Source organism: Podarcis raffonei, chromosome 6 (assembly GCF_027172205.1).
Source record: "Podarcis raffonei isolate rPodRaf1 chromosome 6, rPodRaf1.pri, whole genome shotgun sequence".
NCBI classification, from domain to species: Eukaryota; Metazoa; Chordata; class Lepidosauria; order Squamata; family Lacertidae; genus Podarcis; species Podarcis raffonei.
Window position 1 is genome coordinate 78,283,477 of NC_070607.1, and position 22,676 is coordinate 78,306,152.

A 22,676-nucleotide genomic window follows, 5' to 3' on the forward strand; every position below is an offset into this window, starting at 1 on the left:
AGCACTGCAACATGGCTCCCTCCCTCTCTAGCATCAGACAGCAAAGAGAAAAAGAACAAAGGACAATAGTCCCACTTCACGGAACACAGTAACACAAACATCCTGTCTCCATCACTTCCCATTCTGTGGAGTCAAAACATATGTGAGTGAACTGGACTCCTTGGCGGGTTTTGAATAAACAATCACAAACTTTTTATTGACAATAGCTAGTCAGATAAATTAAGGATCTATACAATTTTGTAACATGCAGAGAATAACATTTGTTGATAAACCAGAGAGAGGAGCTGAGGGAAGTCGGGAGGGGAGGGGGGTTACTTTATGGGGAGGGGGGAAATAGGGGGGAATTAAGGATGATATGTTTTCTGATAAAATGTTTTGTTGAAATTCCTAATAAAAAATATTTAACAAACAAACAAAACATATATCGTCATGTGAAAGACATAAATCCCATGACTGCAATCATAGAACAGGAATTCTAACAGTTCTTTCCCCTATGCTTGGACACAGCACAATGAAGGAAAGGTATAACTCTCAAACCTGTGCAAAAGGCCTTTCAGTTTCGCATTCTCCAAGGGCAGAAGCAATCCAACACACAGCCTCTTGGCAGCAGCAATTCTTCAGGACAGCCTTCGATTGCTAACCATTAAATTGTCACTCCAGCTAACTTTCTCATTAAAACTCAGTTTCAGGAAAAGCCTTGATTATTGTGTCAAGAACATGCTGCAGGACACCCACAATAAAACACCAATTTGGGCGGGCCCAATCCTAGTGATTCGTGGTGGATTTATTCTGCTTTAATTTGTTCTACGGTGTTTCCCCAGTGCTACCACGTTATTGCTGTTCAGAGAAGCTATAGTGCAGCAGAAGTAAATAAAAATAAACCAGAATTCATGGTATAAAAAATATGCAGTTTCAGCAGGAAGTTACAGGATGTGCACTGAATGGAAATAAAGTAGTGTGACCACCCCAATGCCTTTGCAGATGCAGACAGTATTTTGTGGGGTGGCATGCGACCACTCCAACAGCACCATGAGGACAAATGAACATGAATGGCCAATGAAAAAGACATCTGGAGGGCCCCAAAGTTGAGCACAAGCTCATTGATTTCATTGGTTACCTGGCCGGCTGGACTCCCACCAACATAAGGATTCTCAGTGCAATTCTACGATGCAGATTCCACTCTTCAATGGCAGCCGCCATGATCAAGCCACTCAGGAAGAGGAAGTTGGTATCTAAAAAATACTGCGGGCAAACTTTGCTGGCTGGGAGGACACTGAGGAAGGGGAAGAGAATTATGGGAAGTAGAGCGGTCACAGACAAGGGCAGAGCTTCGGTGCACCAGTATACGGCCATCAACAGAATTACGTAGAGGCATTTTCCTTCCTGCAAAGAAATCAGATGATAAGAAGTAAGAGGCAATGTTATAAACAGTTTCTACTGCACTTGGAAAAGTGAGAGGTCTCCATATAAACAACAACAGAGTTCCACCATTGTCGGGTAGCCACTGAAACTGCCTCTCCATGTTCATTCACGCCATCAGAAACACCGTGCTCAGACAGCATTACCAGGAAGATGCCCTCATTCTGATGTGAGCAATCTGAAAAGGTCACAGAGAAGGAAGCTGTCCATGAAGACACATGAAGCTTTGGGGAAAAGAAAAGGAGGAAAAACCCTAATGGAAAATGTTATGAAAAACACACATGGTCCCACTTTTCATATTCAAGAAATCAATTTCAAATCAAGCCACGTATACTGCAACAAAGTCAACTGAAATTATTTCTGTATTCAAATGCAGAAGCAACCTCCATGAAACAGACCCTCTAAGTGTCCCTATTTTCTAGGGACACCCCTGATTTAGAGAAGCAGTCCTGGTTTCTGAGTTGATCCCAGGATGCTCTGCTTTTCTTTAAAAGGTAAAGGTAAAGGTACCCCTGCCCATACGGGCCAGTCTTGACAGACTCTGGGGTTGTGCGCCCATCTCACTTAAGAGGCCAGGGGCCAGCGCTGTCCGGAGACACTTCCGGGTCACGTGGCCAGCGTGACATCGCTGCTCTGGCGAGCCAGAGCTGCACACGGAAACACCGTTTACCTTCCCGCTTGTAAGCGGTCCCTATTTATCTACTTGCACCCAGGGGTACTTTCGAACTGCTAGGTTGGCAGGCGCTGGGACCAAGCAACGGGAGCGCACCCCGCCGCGGGGATTCGAACTGCCAACCTTTCGATCGGCAAGCCCTAGGCGCTGAGGCTTTTACCCACAGCGCCACCCGCGTCCCTAATTGCTTTTCTTTAGGATGTCCCTATTTTCACTGGAAGAATGCTGGAGGGTGTGGTGTTATTCGACCCCCAAGCCATCTGAAGGCAATCCTGTATAGGGAAGTTTTGCAATGTTTAATGTTTTATTATGCTTTTATATATGTTGGAAGCTGCCCAGAGTGGCTGGGACAACCCAGTAAGATGTGTGGGGTATAAATAATAAAATTATCATTATGGAATGGGACGTCCCTACTGACAACCCAGTAAGATGTGTGGGGTATAAATAATAAAATTATCATTATGGAATGGGACGTCCCTACTTTCATTGGAGAAATATACATTTTTAGGCCTGGCTGCAGAGACATATCAACCCAGGAAATTCAAACGATAGATTTGTGCTGAGCCAAATATCTGACCAATGGCTTAGTCATTCATTCACCTTTCCTATTTCAGCTTTGGATTCCTAGAAACAAATCTAATGGAGCAATCAAATTTCCAGCCTTTCATTTCCAAGGTAAAGCACTGGAAAAGCAAATTCCACACGGTCTGTGTGTCCATGTGGTGGTCTTGGTCAAAGTGCACCCGTCCCTAAGGAAATGAAGGAGAGATGTAGACAGCATCTTTTCTTGACCACCTTTGGCCAGATGAGTGTTGCAGCACCCTTCTGACCACTTCCAGATCAATGGACCAGTAAATGTAGACCCAATCATGTGAATCTGCTGCTCAGTATTGGGAAACTGAACTGCAAAATAGGATTTCTCTCCCAACAAGTTTCCCATCTGCTTCTCTAAAGCAGGGGGGAAGGCTAACCAGTGGACCTCCAGGCACTGCTGGACTTCAGATCCCATCAGCCCCAAGCCAGCATGGCCAATGGTCAAGGATGATGGAAATTGTAGTCCAACAACATCTGCATAGCTGCAGGTTCCCTAGCCCTGCTCTGCAACCTCATGGCAGCCACCAGTCACCTTCAACCAGGCCTCTAAGTTAGACCACATGATTTCTGGAAAATAATTATCCCACTCGATTAAAGTTCGTATCAATTTTTTTTTGTCCCTAATACACACTTTCTTAGGAGACTTGTGATTGGGTTAATTTTCCAACTATGTAATGATTGCCAGAAACAGAGGATTTTTCCTCAGTTGCACAATCACCTTTTTTTATGACAGAGAAGGAAGAAGACCAGATTATTATAAGGTGGCATCCAATTAAGTTAGTCATGCCCATTAATTTCGATGGGTCTACTCTGAGTATGACTTACATTAGATACAACCCATATTTTCCTTCTATAGAGCACTACCAGAGCTTTCTTCCTACATATTTGAACCTCTAGTGAAAGCAAGGCCCATAGAGTCGATGTTGGTTATTGGGTGATGCCTGCTTATCTGGAAGACTGTCTAGAGGAGGAGGAGGAGGAGGAGGAGGAGGAGGAGGAGGAGGAGGAGGAGGAGAGGTCCAAATCACACAATCCACCTGGTGGTTTCCTGTACAAATGCCACTGAAACAAATGGGATTCAGTTGGTCCTCACTAGCAACTGAGACAAAATGAAGAAATCTGTCTTCATTCAAATGCAGAAGTTACATCCATGAAAAGCCATCAGCTTTAAAGGCCAGATAATTTCAGTTCTATTCTTTATTTGATTCATGTATTGCTTCTCCCTGACAAAACAATTTACAGGAGCCTTGATATACAAAATACAGTATGCAATATTGATCCATTAAAACAAACAATGTGTGAGGGGGGGGGGGAATCATCCCTCATAATAAAAAATTATCCTGTCCACAGAAGAATACAAAAAATAAACATCCATAAATCAAATTGTTAGTGCTCTCCAAATAATTTATTTGATTTAAGCAAAGTTTTGAGGGATATAAAGGTAAAGGTACCCCTGACCGTTAGGTGCAGTCACGGAAGACTCTGGGGTTGCGTTCTCATCTCGCTCTATAGGCCGAGGGAGCTGGCGTTTGTCCGCAGACAGCTTCCAGGTCCTGTGGCCAGCGTGACTAAGCCGCTTCTGACGAACCAGAGCAGCACACGGAAACGCCGTTTACCTTCCCCCTGGAGCGGTACCTATTTATCTACTTGCACTTTGATGTGCTTTCGAACTGCTAGGTTGGCAGGAGCAGGCACCGAACAACAGGGGCTCACCCCGTCGTGGGGATTCGAACCGCCGACCTTATGATCGGCAAGCCCTAGGCTCTGTGCTTTAGACCACAGTGCCACCCGCATCCCTTTTGAGGGATATACACCCCCCCCAAAAAAATATAATATAACGCCATGGTGCATCTACATCAGCACAACCGGACGCTTTCATCTGCCCCAGCAGCAACAAAACATGTCTCTCCCATATCAGTCTCTACAGCCACTGCAGGCATTGCTGCCTTCCAGTAGTTTGATTTCACCCCCAAAGGCAAAATCCTTCATTGTCTCTCAAGACAGATGGGTGCCAACAATATTGTATCTCCCAGGCAATTCAAGCAATCAGAAGAATGGTTGCCAGGAAACATATGAACTCACCTAACTCACACCATTAAGCACAGAATTCCTGCCTAATGTCTACAGGTGGCTTCTGTCTCCATTTTCTATGAAATCCTCTCTTAGTTTGAAGGTGAAAATATGCACATTTTTATTTATAGGTAAATATCCTTGCAATCTTTAAATTCTATTTTCTGTCATTACAGGAACTGAACATTCTTTTTACATTTATAAATCTAGTTGTCAAAGTGTCATTCAAATGTAGTTCACTACGATCATAATTATTAGGTTAAATAATAATAATAATCACTTAACAGGAAAACAGGCTAACTAATTTCTAGACATTAAATTGGTTAAGAATGGGTGATTAATGGGAACAGAACAATAAAAAGCCTGTGTTATTCTGTCAATTGTTTCTTCAGTAATGCACATCCTTCCTTTCCATCACATAGACAAGAATAGGTATTCTGAATTTTCCCCTTATATATACTGGATTAATAAAGAATTTACAGGCTTAAAGTAATGATTAAATTCACTACCTCCTTTATTAATATTAATAAAATATTATCAGCTGCTGTGCAATGCCTTGTTTTAATATTCCACAAATCATTAATACCCATAATATTCCCCCTCTCCCCTTCTCAGATTTTGCTATGATAAAATTCCCTCTGTGGCCAAACTGTCATAGGAACAAAAAGGATGCACACCTTAGTACTTTTTAATCAAAGTCATGGTTGAAATAAAAGCTGCAACATGTAAGGCCCAGCCATGTGCTCCACTGACTGGGGAGGCTTAAGAGCCAGTTTTGTCAATACACCTTTCAACTGATGTGCAGCGACTGGGCTCAATAACTGGTTCTGCCCTGACTGGGCTAGGCGACAGGAGCACTTTCAGAGACCTTCCAATCCTCGAAAACAGGTCCCAGTGCACTGGACTCACAACTATCCATTGTGAGCACCAGACTCATGCAGAGTATAAATAACACAGAAGCTAGCTGTGAAGCATAACTCCTTTTATTTTTAATAGCTACTAAAAGGGGCACAGGTGGCACTGTGGCTTAAACCACAGAGCCTAGGACTTGCTGATCAGGTCGGCGGTTTAAATCCCCATGACAGGGTGAGCTCCCGTTGCTCGGTCCCTGCTCCTGCCAACCTAGCAGTTCGAAAGCACGTCAAAATGCAAGTAGATAAATAGGTAACGCTCCAGCGGGAAGGTAAACGGCGTTTCCATGCTCTGCTCTGGTTCGCCAGAAGCAACTTAGTCCTGCTGGCCACATGACCCGGAAGCTGTACACCGGCTCCCTCGGCCAATAAAGCAAGATGAGCCCAGAGTCGGCCACGACTGGACCTAATGGTCAGGAGCCCCTTTACCTTTACTACAAACTAAAGAACTACTGGCTAGCATGAGTGTTACATCTCCCACTCAGCTACATAGATAAAGACTCTCTCCGCACAGAGTCAGGCAGTCAGTCAGGAGCTGAAAAGTAGAAGAGCAGTTTCTGCCCCCTCTTTTCTCAAAACATCAGATCAGGAGATTCTTGCAACAGGAGGGGTGAAAATATCAACAAGTTTAAGTGCTCTGCATTGGCAGATTTGGGGTATATGCCAATGGTAGAATAGCATCATCATAGTATATGCCTACCACAAGCAAAGTGCTAAAGGTGAGGAATGGAATGGAGGTTTTGACGAAGGCGCAAATCTAGGGTTCATCCACATTTTCGCTTGCCCCATATTTTGATTGTATCATGTGAGAGCCAGTGTGGTGTAGTGGTTAAGAGCGGTAGTCTCGTAATCTGGGGAACCGGGTTTGCATCTCCGCTCCTCCACATGCAGCTGCTGGGTGACCTTGGGCCAGTCACACTTCTTTGAAGTCTCTCAGCCCCACTCACCTCACAGAGTGTTTGTTGTGGGGGAGGAAGGGAAAGGAGAATGGTAGCCGCTTTGAGACTCCTGAAGGGGAGTGAAAGGCAGGATATCAAATCCAAACTCTTCTTCTTCTACCGCAGCTATGCCTTGGGGAAATCCGATCTTACCCACTGAATTGGATCTTATCAGATGTGCGGAAAACTTGAAGAGGGATTTTGCTTCAATTCACCAGGTAAGATTGTATTTTCGCAAAGTGCAGCCATGGAACAATGTGAAGAGCTCTGGGGCCCAATGGAATTAGCACACAATGTGATCAAAATAGGGGGCAAGCGAAAGTGTGGATGAAGCCCCTAGTCTACATTCTAAACTAAGTCCAGTTCCTCTCCCAGTCTCAGTGCCTGCAAAACTTTACAGAAAGTGATGTGGTGTAAGCTAACACTTTCCCAAGTTGTGGACTTGTAAAAGGGTAAGAGAGTATTGGGAAATGATATATAATAAATGAAAAAAAAATAAAGTACCTTTCCAAAAAAACAACAACCCAAAGTCCTTTTTGTTGGGAATAATTCAGAGGGAAGTTCCCAGGTGTCCAAAAGGGTTATTTATGTATGCCACTACTGCGGCCCGTGTTTTGCTAGCCCAAAAATGGAAAACGAGCAAGGTCACAACCAAAGAAGAATGGCAACTTAAACTGATGGAATACGCACAGCTTGCAGATTTAACATATAGAATAAGAGAGCAAGAAGAACATACATTTAAAAAAGACTGGAAAATGTTTATGGGTGAAAATTGTGCACATTTAAAAACGCTGGAAGCATTAAGATAAATTCAACAGTGTAAATAAGTTCTGATGGTTGTAACAATGGAATACTGAATGGTTTAGTTCATGTAAAATATGCAGGGATGTATGGTATGCAAAATGAACCATGGAAGGGGAAGGAGGGAATTCATTGATTTAAGGTTGTCTAAATGAATATTTTGAAATGTAAATTAGAAAAAAATAATAAAAATTATACATATATAAAAGAAACATTCCCACTGAACTAAATGAATAGCCACATCCACTGTGTCCCCTACCTCTTCTTGTTCTGCCTTCCCCACTGTGACAGAGCAAAGTACTCCATCAAGCCTTAATCCCTGAGAAGGAACTCATTACTCAGATGATAAAGCAGGAAGGCATGTGGAATGTGTGGTCACCAGACCTGGCGCTAGCTATCAACCAGGTTGGGCACTGGCCAAGAATCCCAGGGGCTTGGAAGGGCCATGCTTCATCCCCTGCCCTCTGTGCCAGGGCCCCAGGTGCTTCTCAGCAGTGCGCTGTGGTGCCACTTTTGAATGGGAGACAAGCTTCTGGGCCTCCTGAAGTCTGGCACCAACACTGATGCTCACTTTGCCTTCAGGCCTGGTCAGGACAGATGGCACCGCAGTCTCAAATATCACAGAGGAGTAAAATCTGGATATCCGTAATTCCGCAGTCAAGCGGTACTAAAACAGGCAAAGAAGAGCAAACAAGAGCACATGCAAATTCAGCCCCATGATTATGTATGCATTCATGCATGGGTCCATGTCAGGTTCACGTAATTAATGTCACATCTATTTTGGCTCTAAGTGGGGTGAAGAAGGATGGCGGCTAATGGATTGAAATTGAATCCTGACAAGACAGAAGTACTGTTCTCGGGGGACAGGGGGCGGGCAGGTGTGGGGGACTCCCTGGTCCTGAATGGGGCAACTGTGCCCCTAAAGGAGCAGGTGCACAGCCTGGGAGTCATTTTGTACTCACAGCTGTCCATGGAAGTGCAGGTCAATTCTGTATCCAGGGCAGCTGTCTACCAGCTCCATCTGGTACGCAGGCTGAGACCCTATCTGCCCGCGGACTGTCTCACCAGAGTGGTGCATGCTCTGGTTATCTCCTGCTTGGACTACTGCAACATGCTGTATGTGGGACTACCCTTAAGGGTGACCCGGAAACTACAACTAATCCAGAATGCGGCAGCCAAACTGGTGACAGGGAGCGGCTGCCGAGACCACATAACACTGGTCTTGAAAGACCTACATTGGTTCCCAGTACGTTTCCTAGCACAATTCAAAGTGTTGGTGCTGACCTTTAAAGCCCTAAATGGCCTCAGTCCAGTAGACCTGAAGGAGAGTCTCCATCAAAGATTAAAAATACATTAAAATGTCACACATTAAAAACTTCCCTAAGTCTTCAGATGTCTTCTAAAAGTCTGGTAGTTGTTGTTGTTTGACATCTGGTGGAAGGGCCTTCCACAGGGCGGGCACCACTACCGAGAAGGCCCTCTGCCTGGTTCCCTGTAGCTTTGCTAATGCAGTGAGGGAACCACCAGAAGGCCCTCGGTGCTGGATCTCAGTGTCCGGGCAGAACGATGGGGATGGAGACGGTCCTTCAGGTATACTGGGCCAAGGCCATTTAGGGCTTTAAAGGTCAGCACCAACACTTTGAATTGTGCTCGGAAACGTACTGGGAGCCAATGTAAGTCGTTCCGGACTGGTGTTATATGGTCTCGGCGGCTGCTCCCAGTCACCAGTCTAGCTGCCGCATTCTGGATTAGTCGTAGTTTCCGGGTAATATCACAAATTTTATGGCCTGTTTTTCAGTATATCTAAAATCCTTTGCTTATTAGGGACTACCCCACATTTTCTTCAAAACATTGTTTTGCACAGGTAACTACCATAGAGTTTTCAAAATTTTCAAAAGTAGGTCCATGTCTTGGCTGTTGAAAAATAGGGAGTCTACAGTACTTAGCTAATTGGGAAGCACTTCTCTGGAGAATCTATTAAGAAATAAACGTTGGAGCCCCTGAAAGCTGCAATCCAGGAAATACAAGAGTTTGTAGGGGGTGGAAGGAGCCTCCTTCCTCCCTTCCCACATTTGCCTGCAGTTTCTTATCAGCCTTCTGCTAGTCTGCCCCACTTTAATTTGTCTCATATTTATTTCATCTTTGCTGAAATTCCAGCTCTGTCAGGCACCTCCTAGCCACGAACTATTTTTGTACCAGCTGGCCACTATAAGAACTACTACAGTGGTGCCTCGCAAGACGAAATTAATTCGTTCCGCGAATTTTTTTCGTCTAGCGAATTTTTCGTCTTGCGAATCACGAAATCCCATAGGAATGCATTGAAAATCAATTAATGCGTTCCTATGGTCAAAAAAAGTCCAAACAAAGCCAAATTTGGTACAACAAGAGATTATTAAGTGCTCTTTAAAGTCACACATACTGTAAAGAGCATTTCAAAATTCAAACCCAGAATTTTTTTAAAAAAACAGCAGAGTGGCCCAATGGTCGCAGAAAATCATAAAAATGCAGGGGAAAAAACACAAGCTTCCAGATTCTTGCAAACCCCTCCCCAACTGTTCCCCCAGCCACCCAGCACACAGAAATTCAAATCCAGAATTTTTTTAAAAAAACAGCAGAGTGCCCCAATGGTCACAAAAAATCATAAAAATGCAGAAAAAACACACACAAGCTTCCAGATTCTTGCAAACCCCTCCCCAACACCAAGTCCTTGAATTCCAAACACCCCAACCCAAAATCCAAACCCCCCAAAAAAAGTTTTAAAAGCTTAACTTACCAAATGGCTGCAAAAGAAGTTTTGGAAAAACTTCAAAAATCACCAAAGTCTTTAAAAACTTCAAAAAAGGCTACTATGTACACTGCGTTCTATGAGTTGCTCCTCGAAGTCAAGTCGCAACTGTATTAACGGTGTTAAGAAAAAGGAAACAAACTTGCAAGACGTTTTCGTCTTGCGAAGCAAGCCCATAGGGAAATTCGTCTTGCGAAGCAGCTCAAAAAACGGAAAACCCTTTCGTCTAGCGAGTTTTCCGTCTTGCGAGGCATTCGTCTTGCGGGGCACCACTGTATTTGAGAATTGGTGACTGCTCCAAAATCAAGGAGCTTCTAGGAGCCACAGGTGAGAGATGAGTGCAGGGTGGGGACCAAAGGTGGACAAACTGCCCCAGATCGAGCACAACGTGTTCCCCACCAGAGATACTACCCTCATCCAATGCCCCGTACACAAATATGCAACATAAAGGACCCTGTTGTAACCCAAGCCTGCACAACCTGTGATCCACCAAGCCAAACGCAATCAACCAACTATCTATGGTAGCCTAAATGTTTTTCAGGCTCGAGTAGGAAGTGAAACAGGAGGATTGGTAAGCTTCTAGGGCAGGTTTTGGAACCTGTAGCCCTCCCAGTTTTGTTGGACTCCAACTCTCATCAGCCCCCAGAGTGATGAGTGATGATGAGGGATGGTGCGGGATGACCAGGGATGGTGGGAGATGTAGCTCAACAACACTGAGAGGGCCACACACTCCCATCTCCTGTCCTAGTGCCCCCATAGATGTCCTATGGGTTGTGCTCAGCTTGGCAGTCACAATTGCATGGGTCTACTACAGTGCAGAAAACCAGAACAGAACAAAACACCTCTGAGATTCAGCATAAAATGTGCCAAAATCCAAGTACAGCATGAGGAATACAATACCTATTATTCATCTGAAAGCTGAGCTCTGTTTGATGAGAATATTCTGCAGTTATAAGACAGCTCACACCTCTACATTTGGGCTTACAAGTTCAAAAAGCATTTGAATCTAATAAAGCTGTTTATTCAGCTAATGCACGTGTAGCAAACTAATACAATGAGATATTTACAAGCCCCCAAAAGGAATTAAAATATCCATTATGTAATCCTATTTCTACTCTTTGAGACAAATGAAACTGTACATAGGCACTTTGAATTACCTAAATTACCTCAAGAGCAGCAACAAAAGGAAATTACGAACAATAAAACCCTAAAGGAGCCCTTCCATCCTACATGCTGCGGTAGCAAATGAAATTTCACAAAGCCATCTTATTCCAGTGTTGAGGATACAGTGAGATGAGGAATAAAGTTCTGTGTCTACAGAAAGACAGCACCGAAGTAGCTGTCCTGAGTAGATATGCTACATGGGAAATGACCACAACTTTCATCAGGCCTGTTTGTTTCAAGCACACCCCCATTCTCTCCTCTGTGCTTCCTTCCCATCTCTCCTGCCAGAACTAAAGATATTTTGTTTGCACCTTGGGTGAATTAAATCCTTCCCTTTTGACTTACTGCATGCTGAGCAGGAGAACATTCAACAGCACATAAAATGATCACAAGTAGATTGAGGTGCTAAAAATATCTGCCCTTTATAAATAAAGCTTAAGAACTAAAGGTATGTCTAGCTGAACACCCTCTTTCCCAGGGGAAACGCCTCTGGGAAGCCCATTTGCAATGGGGAAGGCATCAATAGCCCTTCTGGTAATTTAGAGACCAAGGGCCTCTGAAACCTGGATGCTGCATTTAGGGGCATACAGCATCAGCATCATCAGCATCAGCATCATTTTATATAGGTAAAGGACCCCTGGATGGTTAAGTCCAGTCAAAGGCAACTATGGGGTGCAGCTCTCATCTTGCTTCAGGCCAAGGGAGCTGGCATTTGTCTACAGATAGCTTTTCCGAGACATGTGGCCAGCATGACTAAACCACTTCTGGCGCAACTGAAAACGCTGTTTAGCTTTCTGCCACACTGGTACCTATTTATCTACTTGCACTGGTATGCTTTTAAATTGCTAGGTTGGCAGAAGCTGGGACAGAGTGGATTCAAACCGCCGACCTTCCGATCGGCAAGCCCAAGAGGCTCAGTGGTTCAGACCACAGCAGCACCCATCTGTCTGGGTTGCCTCAGCTTCAGCCTCAGCCATTTATGGGCGGCTTTAAAACACATTCAGCACAAATGACTTTCCCCTCAAAGAATCCCCTCACAGAGCGACAATTCCCAGTGAACTACCATTCCCAGGATTCTTTTAGAGAAGCCATGTGTCTTGAGAGTGGCTTAAATGTTGTGGCAGACATTGATGAAACTTATCCTCATGAATAAAAGGGTCCCATTTTAAAGCCATCTAAGATAGCCATCGCATCTTGCGGAAGGCAGCAAATGCCATAAGTTAATCACACATTGTGTAAAGCACTTCCTTTTACCTGCCCCTTTTACTGGAAGTCCCCAAATTCTAGCATTACAAGAGATGGAGAACTGCTTATCTCCATTCATTTTTTTTTCACATCACGCATATTTGTGTAAACTTCTATCACATCTTCCCATACTTGGCTTTTCTCCACACTAAAAAGCATCAAGTCTTTGTAGCCCTTCCTCACAGAGAGCGTGTTCCACAAGTCCGATAGTTCTGGTTTCCATTTTCTGCCCCCCCCCTTCTGCCTCGGCCTAGTATACCTGAAGGAGTGTCTCCACCCCCATCATTCTGCCCGGACACTGAGGTCCAGCGCCAAGGGCCTTCTGGCAGGTCCCTCATTGCGAGAAGCAAAACTACAGGGAACCAGACAGAGGGCCTTCTCGGTAGTCGCACCCGCCCTGTGGAACGCCCTCCTATTAGATGTCAAAGAGATAAACAAGACACTCAGAAGACATCTGAAGGTTCAGGGAAGTTTTTAATGTGTGACATTTTAATGTATTTTTAATCTTTGTTGGAAGCCGCCCAGAGTGGCTTATTCTAGTTCTTCAAATTTATTGACTGATGGATTGCTTTCTCCCACTTGCAAATCTGCCCACATTCTGGACAGCTGGCAGAGAGCGGAAGGTTCTCTCTTACCTCTTCTGGAATGCATGGAATATTGCCCATCCATCAAGCTGCTAAGCTGCCACTGTGCATCTTGTTGTCTAAGAGTACATTCATCTCAGCAGGTTAAAACACAGCAAGGTCGTTCATCACCACCACCCGCTGCGTTTCAAGCCACATTTTCACTGTGCTGGTCACGTTAAAGGGAGTTGGTGGGGGTGTCTTCACCCAACCTGCAAGACATTTTTGGTTTCCCTGTCCCTGTGACATTCCCCATGAAGTCCTAATTCATTAAGCTGTCATGTGCGCATGTGCACTCACCTGCACATGCTCAGTGCCTGTTGTGGTAATGTGAACCTACCCTTTACTCTGCTTCTAGTTTTCTAGTTGGATTGAAGCTGGTTTGCAAAATAATAATAATAATAATAATAATAATAAATGCATCAAGTAGCCAATTTTGTCAAGAAACTACAGGATCAATATGGATAGGCTAACGGTATGCGAATTCAGTTTCAAAACTAACAGTGGGAGCCTACTAGATGCAGAGTATGTTGTAATGTGAACATATGCTAAAACCAGACCGCAGCTTTCTTTCTGAGCCATTCACAGCACTGGGGCAAGCATCTTTTTAACTCCAGCCCCCTGCTTGCCTCTGCAGTTGGGCCAGTCCTAACACAGACTGTAAGCTCCGTGGGACAGGGACTTTTGCCAATGTTGATTTGTAAAGAGCCATGTACACTGATGAAACACTCATAGGAATCACAGCATCCTGGGAATGTGGTTGCGGAGAAATGCATTGGACCTAACATCTCTTTTTGGCAAAAAGGGCTTTGATAGGGAAATGTGTCCAAGCAATATACTCAAGAAACAAACACGTACTAATTTATTTATTTTTTCAAATGCCCATATTCTTTACAACGAAGCTAGAAAGTTAACAAATCCACAACCAAAGAGGTTGAACAAAGTCCAGAGGTGAGAACAGCCCTCCTAGAACATTCCCCTTCCAACAGCCCCTTTCTAGTCAAGCTAATGGCAAGCGCTGTTAAACAGATGTGTTTGCATCTAATATGTACTTTTGGGAACATGCATATTGCATCAGTTGGGATGGGGGAGTGGGTTGCAGGGGGGATTTTATCATTTCCTCCCTTGCGAAAATCACTCTTCTGAAGCTGGTATTTCCTTTGGGGGAAATCCACCATTAGTGCCAATCTACTAAGGTAGAAAAGAGTTGCATTTGCTCTCCATGCCTGCTCTGATCCCATAAATTAACAGCTTTTCCTGTCCTCCACGCTCAAGCTGATTGCCTTAAAACACGCACACACACACACACATTTTAGAAGCAAATATGCATTCAACATCATGTGTAGCTTAGTCCTTAAGAACAGAATATACTTTGAGCAACTATGGGTATTTCCAGAGAGGTGTTTATTGTGGGATTGGCGTTACTCAGGCATGCAAGGTTTTTACAGCCTGCACATGGCAGCATCAGCATCAATATGCATTTTCCACCTCCATTTAATCTGCATTTACTCTTCCTGCTGAAAAACCAATGAATTTTAAGGGGGCGGGGGACACCTGTTACCAATGACCTGTTTGCAATATTTGAAAGGCTTGTTTACAACATTAAAACTCTTGTCTGGAATCACACCTCCTATGTGATAAACAGGTTTCATAGACTGGCAAAGATTCCATGCACTGGATCCAACATGGGGCTTGGAGGCAGATGGGCCAGGTTCGAATCCCAGCTAAGTCTGACCTGCCCCAACTTTCCCTAGCTTTGGGAAGTGGTGGAAGGAGCTTGAAAGTGCAATATGGTGGGCCAAATCATATATGTACATGCCCCTTTGCTTGTTTTCGACCCATTTTGGTTTGACAGATTTGTGTCAAGTTAGAGAAAGTCCATCAGGAAAACAAGGCTGCTGAAAGCTTCACTAAATGATTGACTCAGAAATGTCATCTTCCCATTCCCCATGTGACATGGATGATATTGTAAACATTTCCAGTGAATCTGTAGGGCTCTGCCGAACAAACCAGAGCGACGTCTGGAGGTTGGTGGGGAGGGATGAAGCAGAGAGCTCCTGGTTTAAACTGTGAGCTGAGAGAACCTATTCAATTCTTGATGTGGAGGGGGGAATTTTCCATGATAGCTTGCCCTGTTTGATGGGTGGGGATGCAGCTGAGAGCGGTATCAATATGCCGTGGAATAACAGTCCTGTATGTCTTCAGGAATGGCAAAGATGCAAATAAAGGCACTGTGGGAGATGCATAATAGCTTGGAAAACAGAGGTGGCGAAATCCATGCACAGCAGCATAGACTGTCCAAGAGCGAAACAGACAATAATCTGGCAGAGATTTAAGCTTTAGGGGCAGAAGCCGTAGACGAGACCAGAAAGAAAAGGCATGTACCGCTGGAGAATGAGAACTGTGTGTCCCAGTTGCAGATCCCTTCCATGCCAATGAATGCAGCTCTGAAAGCCCCAGTCCAAACTTGGCAAGGAGAAAAAGGGGAAGTGGACCATTCTAAGCATATGAGGAAAAATCTTCACCATTCCCCAGACCCACCTCAATTATTCTTTATTAAAGTTATGGTTTCCATACTACTACATTAATACAAACCATTTACAGGTGTTACACAAACAGCTTAAATCGTAAGTCTGTAATTAAAGTCCCCCTGCAGCAGGAAAAGCCACAGGGAATTGCTTAGAAAGTTGCCCATCAGCCTTGCCTTATGTATCTCCACTCCAAAGAAGGCACATGATTCTCAGGCTGCACACTTGCCTAGGTGTAAACCCCACAGTGCAACCTCCTTCCAAGTAAACATGCATAAGGTTGCACTGTTCATCCTTTGTTGATCAGGCCCTCTCAAGCATCTGTGAACGAGCACCTTCTGTATAAGCTGTGAGGGGAAGCATTTTGGAAGCAGGACCGAGAAACAGAAACAAAGAATGAGTGATGTGATGCCTTTTATTGATCTGTGTAGCTTGGAGAACTGCAAGAAGAAAAACTGCCTGGAAAGGGCATTCAACGGGGCAGCAGTGGACAAGGCCTAGGAGTTTCTCCAGGGAATTATTTCCCTGTGACATGAGTGACAATGAACAAAGGGCAGCTCTTGAAGCAAAGTAAGCTAAATATGCTTTGTGAGGATTTTCTGTTACAGAATGGAGTATTCTCCAGTAACCTGGGCTAGGTGTTACTTTTCTGTGGCAGAGATGGGGACCCCATGTTGTTGGGCTCCAATACTCAATCAACATGCCCAGTGGTTAGGAATGGTGGGAGTTCTAGGACAGCAATATCTGGAGGCGAACCCTGTTGTCTACCCTGGATAATGACAGATGGATCATGTTACCATCAAAAAATGCACTGCGACAGTAATTGCGGGGACTTTGTAATGACAGTAATTACAAGGGTGGACTTTGGTAATCTTTGGTAGTATGGTGCCCTGAGCGAGGCCAAAATCTGACAACCCTCAATGGATCTTCTCCATGATGGATCTTCTCAATTTTGCACCCCCTCGGCTCAGCGCCCTGTGCTGGGGAACTGCCTGCACTTCCCTAAATCGCGTGCTGATCCCGTATTGTAGACTCAAAAGTCTGTGCTAATAAGAGACTTCTGAAAAAGTTTAAGATGAGGCAACTATTTAGTTGGGGCGGGGGAGAAAGATTGGCTTTGGGGGAAGCAGTGGATCACTTGAGCTGTATATGGCCAGGGTGACATTTAAAAGTGACATGATGTTAATTTGGGGAGTTGGTCCTAGGGTTACAAAGTGGCAACAGGGTAAAGGCGAAAGGGGATTTTTTAAGAGGATGGTCATTTTGTTTGGAGGAGGGGATATTCCTTAAAGGGGGCAACTAGGAAAAGGCTATTGATAAGGTAAAGGGAAGGGGTAGAGAGTTGGGTGGGACAGGGATGGATTTTTCTACGGACAGCAGACCAGCTGATTTCTTGGAGAAATACTCTCCAAAACTGAGAAAGGGGTTTGGGTTTAGTTCATTGTCTCCCGCAGACAAACTGTTATGTACTGAGTTTTATATTTATTGATCATTCCTCCCAATTTACTTGCACAAAGCTTAAGCAGAGGTTAGACTGTCTCTGGTCATTCTCAAGCATTCATCCCAATTTGAGGGGAAGTTACACAGTAAGCATTCATTCAGGCTTGCTTGTGCAATGTTTATGCTTCTTCCCATTAATCATTTTCACCACCACTTTCTCAATAGCAAAAAGTCCAATTTTTAAAATAAAAAAGGTGGGTTTGTTGCATGCAGACAGCAGAGCAGGTTAATCCACTTTAATTGCACACACATACATTTCTGATAGGAGCTTCAATCCCACCCACCCCCAAAATAGTAACAGTCTGGAGGTAACCTGAGTTCCCTTAAGGACAATGAGCATGTGGTTCCTTGGTTGGAAGCAACATTAAGTAGGAGATGACAAAGAGATGATGGACCAGAACAACCATCAGCGTGGCAACCTTTGGAGGCCGGGCTATAGGTCAGCGGTAGAGCATCTGCCTTGAATGCAGAAGGTGCTGGGTTCATTCCCCAGCATCACCAGGTAGGGCTGGGAGAGGTTCCCTATCTGAAACCTTGGAGAGCCACTGCCATTCATATTGAACTAGATGGACCAGTGGGTTTGACTTGGTCTAAGGCAGCTTCTTATGCTCTTCCTTAACTTGAGTTTCATTAGGAGCCACAGTTCCCTACAAGTAGTCAAAGTGCAGGGAGCAGAAGGCTCTTGTGAAATATATGATGGGAATATTGGGGAGTGCAAAGAGCTGCTGCTGGGAGTTATTTGGGTTGACAGGATAGATATTAGGGAAGCAGAGAATCGCGAGAGCAGAAACCGTAGTATTATCTTGACAGGGATTAGGGAGGTACAAGGAGTTAGGGCAGAGGGCAAGGAGCTATTCCCAAAGTCTGATGACTGTTGCTGAATGAAGGAATTATTTGAGCACTTTTTGCAGGAAACTGGTTTTCTAAAGGGGAGTGCAGCCTTTCCAAAAACAGAAGATGGGGAGGGTTCTTGATGGGAGAAGGGGCTAAGAAAGGGAGGGGGTATTAATTGAGTTGGAGACTCAGGTTGTGCTAAGGATAGTGGGTGACACAATGCTGTCCCCCCTCTTCATGATAAGTCACCTCCGCCTTTAAGCGACTGTGTGACAATGTCAACAGACAGAAAGTCAACAGGTGAAGCAACAGGGAACTCACCGCCTGGTGAAGCTCCGCCTGCTGCACAGCTGTAGAAAGGAAGGAAAGGCTCCTTGCAGAAAGCGGGGCAGAGCAAGATGAAATGGGATGGTGGCTACGCTAGAAGCAGGAGTGGGGGTACAGCCACTTTTGACTAGGGCAAAGAAGGAAGTGGGGGGGCGGAGAGGAGGAGGAGGAAGCCCCCTTGCAGGGTGGCTTTTACGGGGGGCGGGTTGGGGGCAAAGGGTTACCTTGGGGGGCAGGCTGAAGAGGACAGACAGCAGCACCAGCGGGGTGCAGAGCAGCACCAGATAGCGGCGGATACTCCACACTTTCTTCACAAGGGCTCCAAGCGCTGCCATAATAACCCGACCGGACCGGCTTGGGAGAGACCGGCCGCGGCGCCCGGGCCGCCGCTTTATCCCGGGGGAGGGAGGAGGGCGAAGGAGGCAGGGCTCTTACCTAGGGGCGGCGGCAGGGAGCACGGGGCTCGCCGTCCGCCAGCCCGACCGACTCCCACCTCCCGCTCCATCGGCGCATCCAGAGAGCCAGGAGAGGGAGCCGCGGCCGTGACCGCCTCCTCCTCCTCCTTGGGACCGCCTCCTCGGGGCTGCCCCCTCGCCCACCCCGCTCCAGCCGGAGACCGAGGAGAAGCGAGCAAGCGGCTCGTCGCCACGTGGAGCGCAAAGGACGGCAGCTTTGGAGCCGGCATCCGCCGAGCGCGCTGCGCGTCCTTCGCGCAAGGCGCGCCAGCTCCAAAGTTTCGCTGCACGTGGGGGACCACGGAACTTCCCCTTGGCTGCTGTGGCGCCAGGACAAAAGTTGTAATAGTGGGGAGGCAGGAAAAGAGGAGAGTGAACAGCCAAACCCAAGGATTCAGGGGTGCAAAGCCCCCTCAAATATTTTACGGGCGGCAGCGAAGGGACCTCGACTTCAAGAAGTTGGCTCCTATGCACGGATTTGTTATTTCTCCTCTCCAGTTCTCTGAACAGAGTTTAACCTGTCAGAGGCTTTCGTTGTTGCATCTGACCCTGCCATTTTCTAGTCTCTGGAGGCGAATATGTCCTGTGAGCAGTCACCCTCTTGGGGAGAGGTGCGGTTCCTTCCGCGTCCATGGAATGCCGTTTTCTAATTGGAAACCTTACGTTTTGACCCAACCTTTATTTATTCATTTAGAGCGTATGTGCCCCTGTTCTTCAGCCAAAGAAAGAAAGAAAGACTCCCAGAGTGGCTTACAATAAGACAGTGCCTGCCCGTAGGCTTACAATCTAAAAGACACAGCACAAAAGGAAAAAGGGACAGGGGCGGGAGAGGAAAAAAGCAAACTCCACTGCTAACCCTTAAAAGTTAAGTAATAGTTCTTACACTGACCAGCTTGGTGTTGTGTTTCCTGGAACAAACACTGCAGACTACTTCCAAACAGTACAAGGTTAGTTCTTGGTACTTAAAAAAAAAAAATAATAATTCTTATATTCTGAAAGGAGTCACCTTTTGCCTGATGATGTGAATGAACTAATATATATTGGCAATCTTGGTCCAACTGCATTGGCTGCCAATGTGTTTCAAAGTGCTGCTTTGACCTATAAAGCCTTAAACGGCTCAGGGGCCAATTCTTGTGATGATGGGGCTGCCCTCAAATGCCTCCACATTGCAGCTGCTTGAAAAAAAATCAACAACTCAGGTTGCTTTTACAGGCTTGTCATGCAGATCTCCTAGTATGTGGCTTGACTTTGTGCCACTAGACACATGTGCCAGCAGGAAGCTGTATGCTCGGTCCTTTTTAAAAAACAAACAAGCGGAGATAATTGTTCACTCAAATTCTGTGCACTCAAATTCTGTGCAATTCTGAAACCTGTATTCTTGCACTTTTGCAAGCACTTGCTCTCTCTCTCCCCCCCCCCCCGGTTTCATTTTGCTCCGGCTGTTCAGGGCCCATTCCCTGACCCCCTGTCAGAGTGTAGTGCTGTCCGGGCAGGACTTTGGGGCAGAAGTTTCAGGCTCCACAACAAAGAATGTGCAGAAGGCCTGGCTTATCACATCTTAAAGCAAGTGAAGTCATACACATTACCACCTATTGAGACACCCTCACAAGACAACTGAGCACAGAGTCTAAAATTAGCTAATGGCACCACTATCTGGTCCCCTCCCCTTCCCCCTGGCTTTGCCCCTCCCCAGTGCCAAATTTACGTATAAGCTAAACAGGCTATAGCTTAGGGCCCCACCCACTCTCTTGAGGCCCCCCAAAAAAATTAAAGGGAAAAAATCTAGATGTACATTTCCACAATACAGTGGTACCTCTGGTTATGTACTTAATTCGTTCCGGAGGTCTGTTCTTAACCTGAAACTGTTCTTAACCTGAAGCACCACTTTAGCTAATGGGGCCTCCTGCTGCCGCTGCACAATTTCTGAAGCAAAGTTCTTAACCCAAGGTAATATTTCTGGGTTAGCGGAGTCTGTAACCTGAAGCGTATGTAACCTGAAGCGTATGTAACCCGAGGTACCACTGTATAATATAAAAAACAAATAAAATAAAACCTACATACAGCAACAGTGTTTTGTGTTGTGTAGACTCCTATGATGTAAGTAATGGGCCCCACCTGCTAGCCTGCTCCCTAAAATATCACTGGTTTGCTCATTTCTATATACAGAGGTACACAAAAAACAGCAACAATTTGTTGTTGACAAAAGGGGAACAAAAAACAAGGGCACCCTGAATAAAAAATTGTGGGATTTCAGGAAGGTTGCAAGAAATGCGCCGATTGGAAATGAAGCCATATAGCCACCCCAAAACCTTTGCAGGTGCAAATGGTCTTGAAAGCGGCATGGCAAAGGACTGCCCCAATGCCATCATGAACACAAATCATCATGGATGCTCAATAAAAGGGACATCTGTAGGGCTCCTCAGAAAACATTTGTTCAAATGTGAGCCAGTATCTCAATGGCGGTTTCCAGATCGCTCATGCTTTGACATTGGAGCACCTAGACCAGGCACCCCCAACTTGGTCCTCCAGATGTTTTGGGACTGCAATTCCCATCATCCCTGACCACTGGTCCTGTTAGCTAGGGATGATGGGAGTTGTAGTCCCAAAACATCTGGAGGGCCGAGTTTGGGAATGCCTGACCTAGGCCAATAACAGAGGAAGTGTCCCTGGAAAATACAGAACCTTCCTTTTGAAACACACAAAAATATAGGAAGCTGACTTGTACTCAGTAAGACCATTGGTCCACCAAGCTGACTTGCAGGGGTCATCCAAAGTTTCAGGCAGGCACGACTCTTGTAAAGACAACTAATAGTAGAAACAGTAGAAAATATGGCAAATACAGTGGTACCTCGGGTTACAGACGCTTCAGGTTACAGATGCTTCAGGTTACAGACTCTGTTAACCCAGAAATAGTACCTCGGGTTAAGAACTTTGCTTCAGGATGACAACAGAAATTGTGCAGCAGCAGCACGGCAGCAGCAGCGAGAGGCCCCATTAGCTAAAGTGGTACCTCAGGTTAAGAACAGTTTCAGATTAAGAACAGACCTCCAGAACGAATTAAGTTCTTAACCCAAGGTACCACTGTAAAATATTAGATACAATTGGAAAGGCATATACCATAGAATTTCATGGACCCAAGTAAGAGGTGGAAGGAAGGCCGGTGCAAACAAAGTAATAACAAAATAAGTAGATAAGTAACATAATGTTTATTTTCTTTTTTGTTTCAGGCAGGCTGGAGTCTCCCCTAGCACAGCCTGACAGTGCCAGGGCAGAGGCAGTTTTAGGGTGGCACAACTGGTGCGTTCTCACTGGGCGCCACACTGCAGAGGGTGCCAAAACAATGCTTTAGAATGGAGCACAAGAGGTGGGGTTGCTGAATTTTAGCATTGCATAGGGCACCACTGGAATTTGAGAGCCCTAAGTCCACCACTGGCCAGGGACTGAACTTGGAACCTTTTTGCAAGCAGAGCATTTGCTCTACCACTAAGCTACAGCCCTTTGCCTACTCAATATTTAGCCCTCTCACCATTCAAAAGCTCAGAAGTAGAAATATACATTTCAAAGTTGCCTCAAATCAGGATAATACTTTAGCTTTCTTAGCACTTGTATAGTGCTTTCAAGTGCTCAAAAGAATCTTATTATTATTATTATTATTATTATTATTATTATTATTATTATTATTAAATCCATAGCAGTGATCAGAGGAATGACAGCTGGGAGGAGCACAGAGTGCCATGGTGCATTGGCTGTAACACAACCAGGCTGCCTTCATCTGCCCCAGCTGCAACAAAACATCTCTCTCCTGCATC

At 45.3% G+C, this 22,676-nt stretch overlaps 1 protein-coding gene across 2 annotated transcripts in view; it reads right to left on the bottom strand.

Moving 5' to 3' along the window:
• SLC13A3 (solute carrier family 13 member 3) overlaps positions 1-18,995 on the bottom strand; it is a 46,664-nt gene extending 27,669 nt beyond the window's left edge. The window contains exons 1-2 of one of the 2 annotated variants that reach the window (XM_053394153.1): positions 18,848-18,995; positions 1,118-1,383 (exon numbers count right to left, since the gene is read on the bottom strand). In XM_053394153.1, coding sequence (XP_053250128.1) covers positions 1,118-1,353 — 236 coding nt within the window. In that variant the 5' untranslated portion in view covers positions 1,354-1,383; positions 18,848-18,995. Of the gene's footprint in view, positions 1-1,117; positions 1,384-18,636 lie in introns of both variants that reach the window. The other variant, XM_053394152.1, reaches the window with a different exon arrangement.
• Between the last annotated feature and the right edge of the window lie 3,681 nt (positions 18,996-22,676).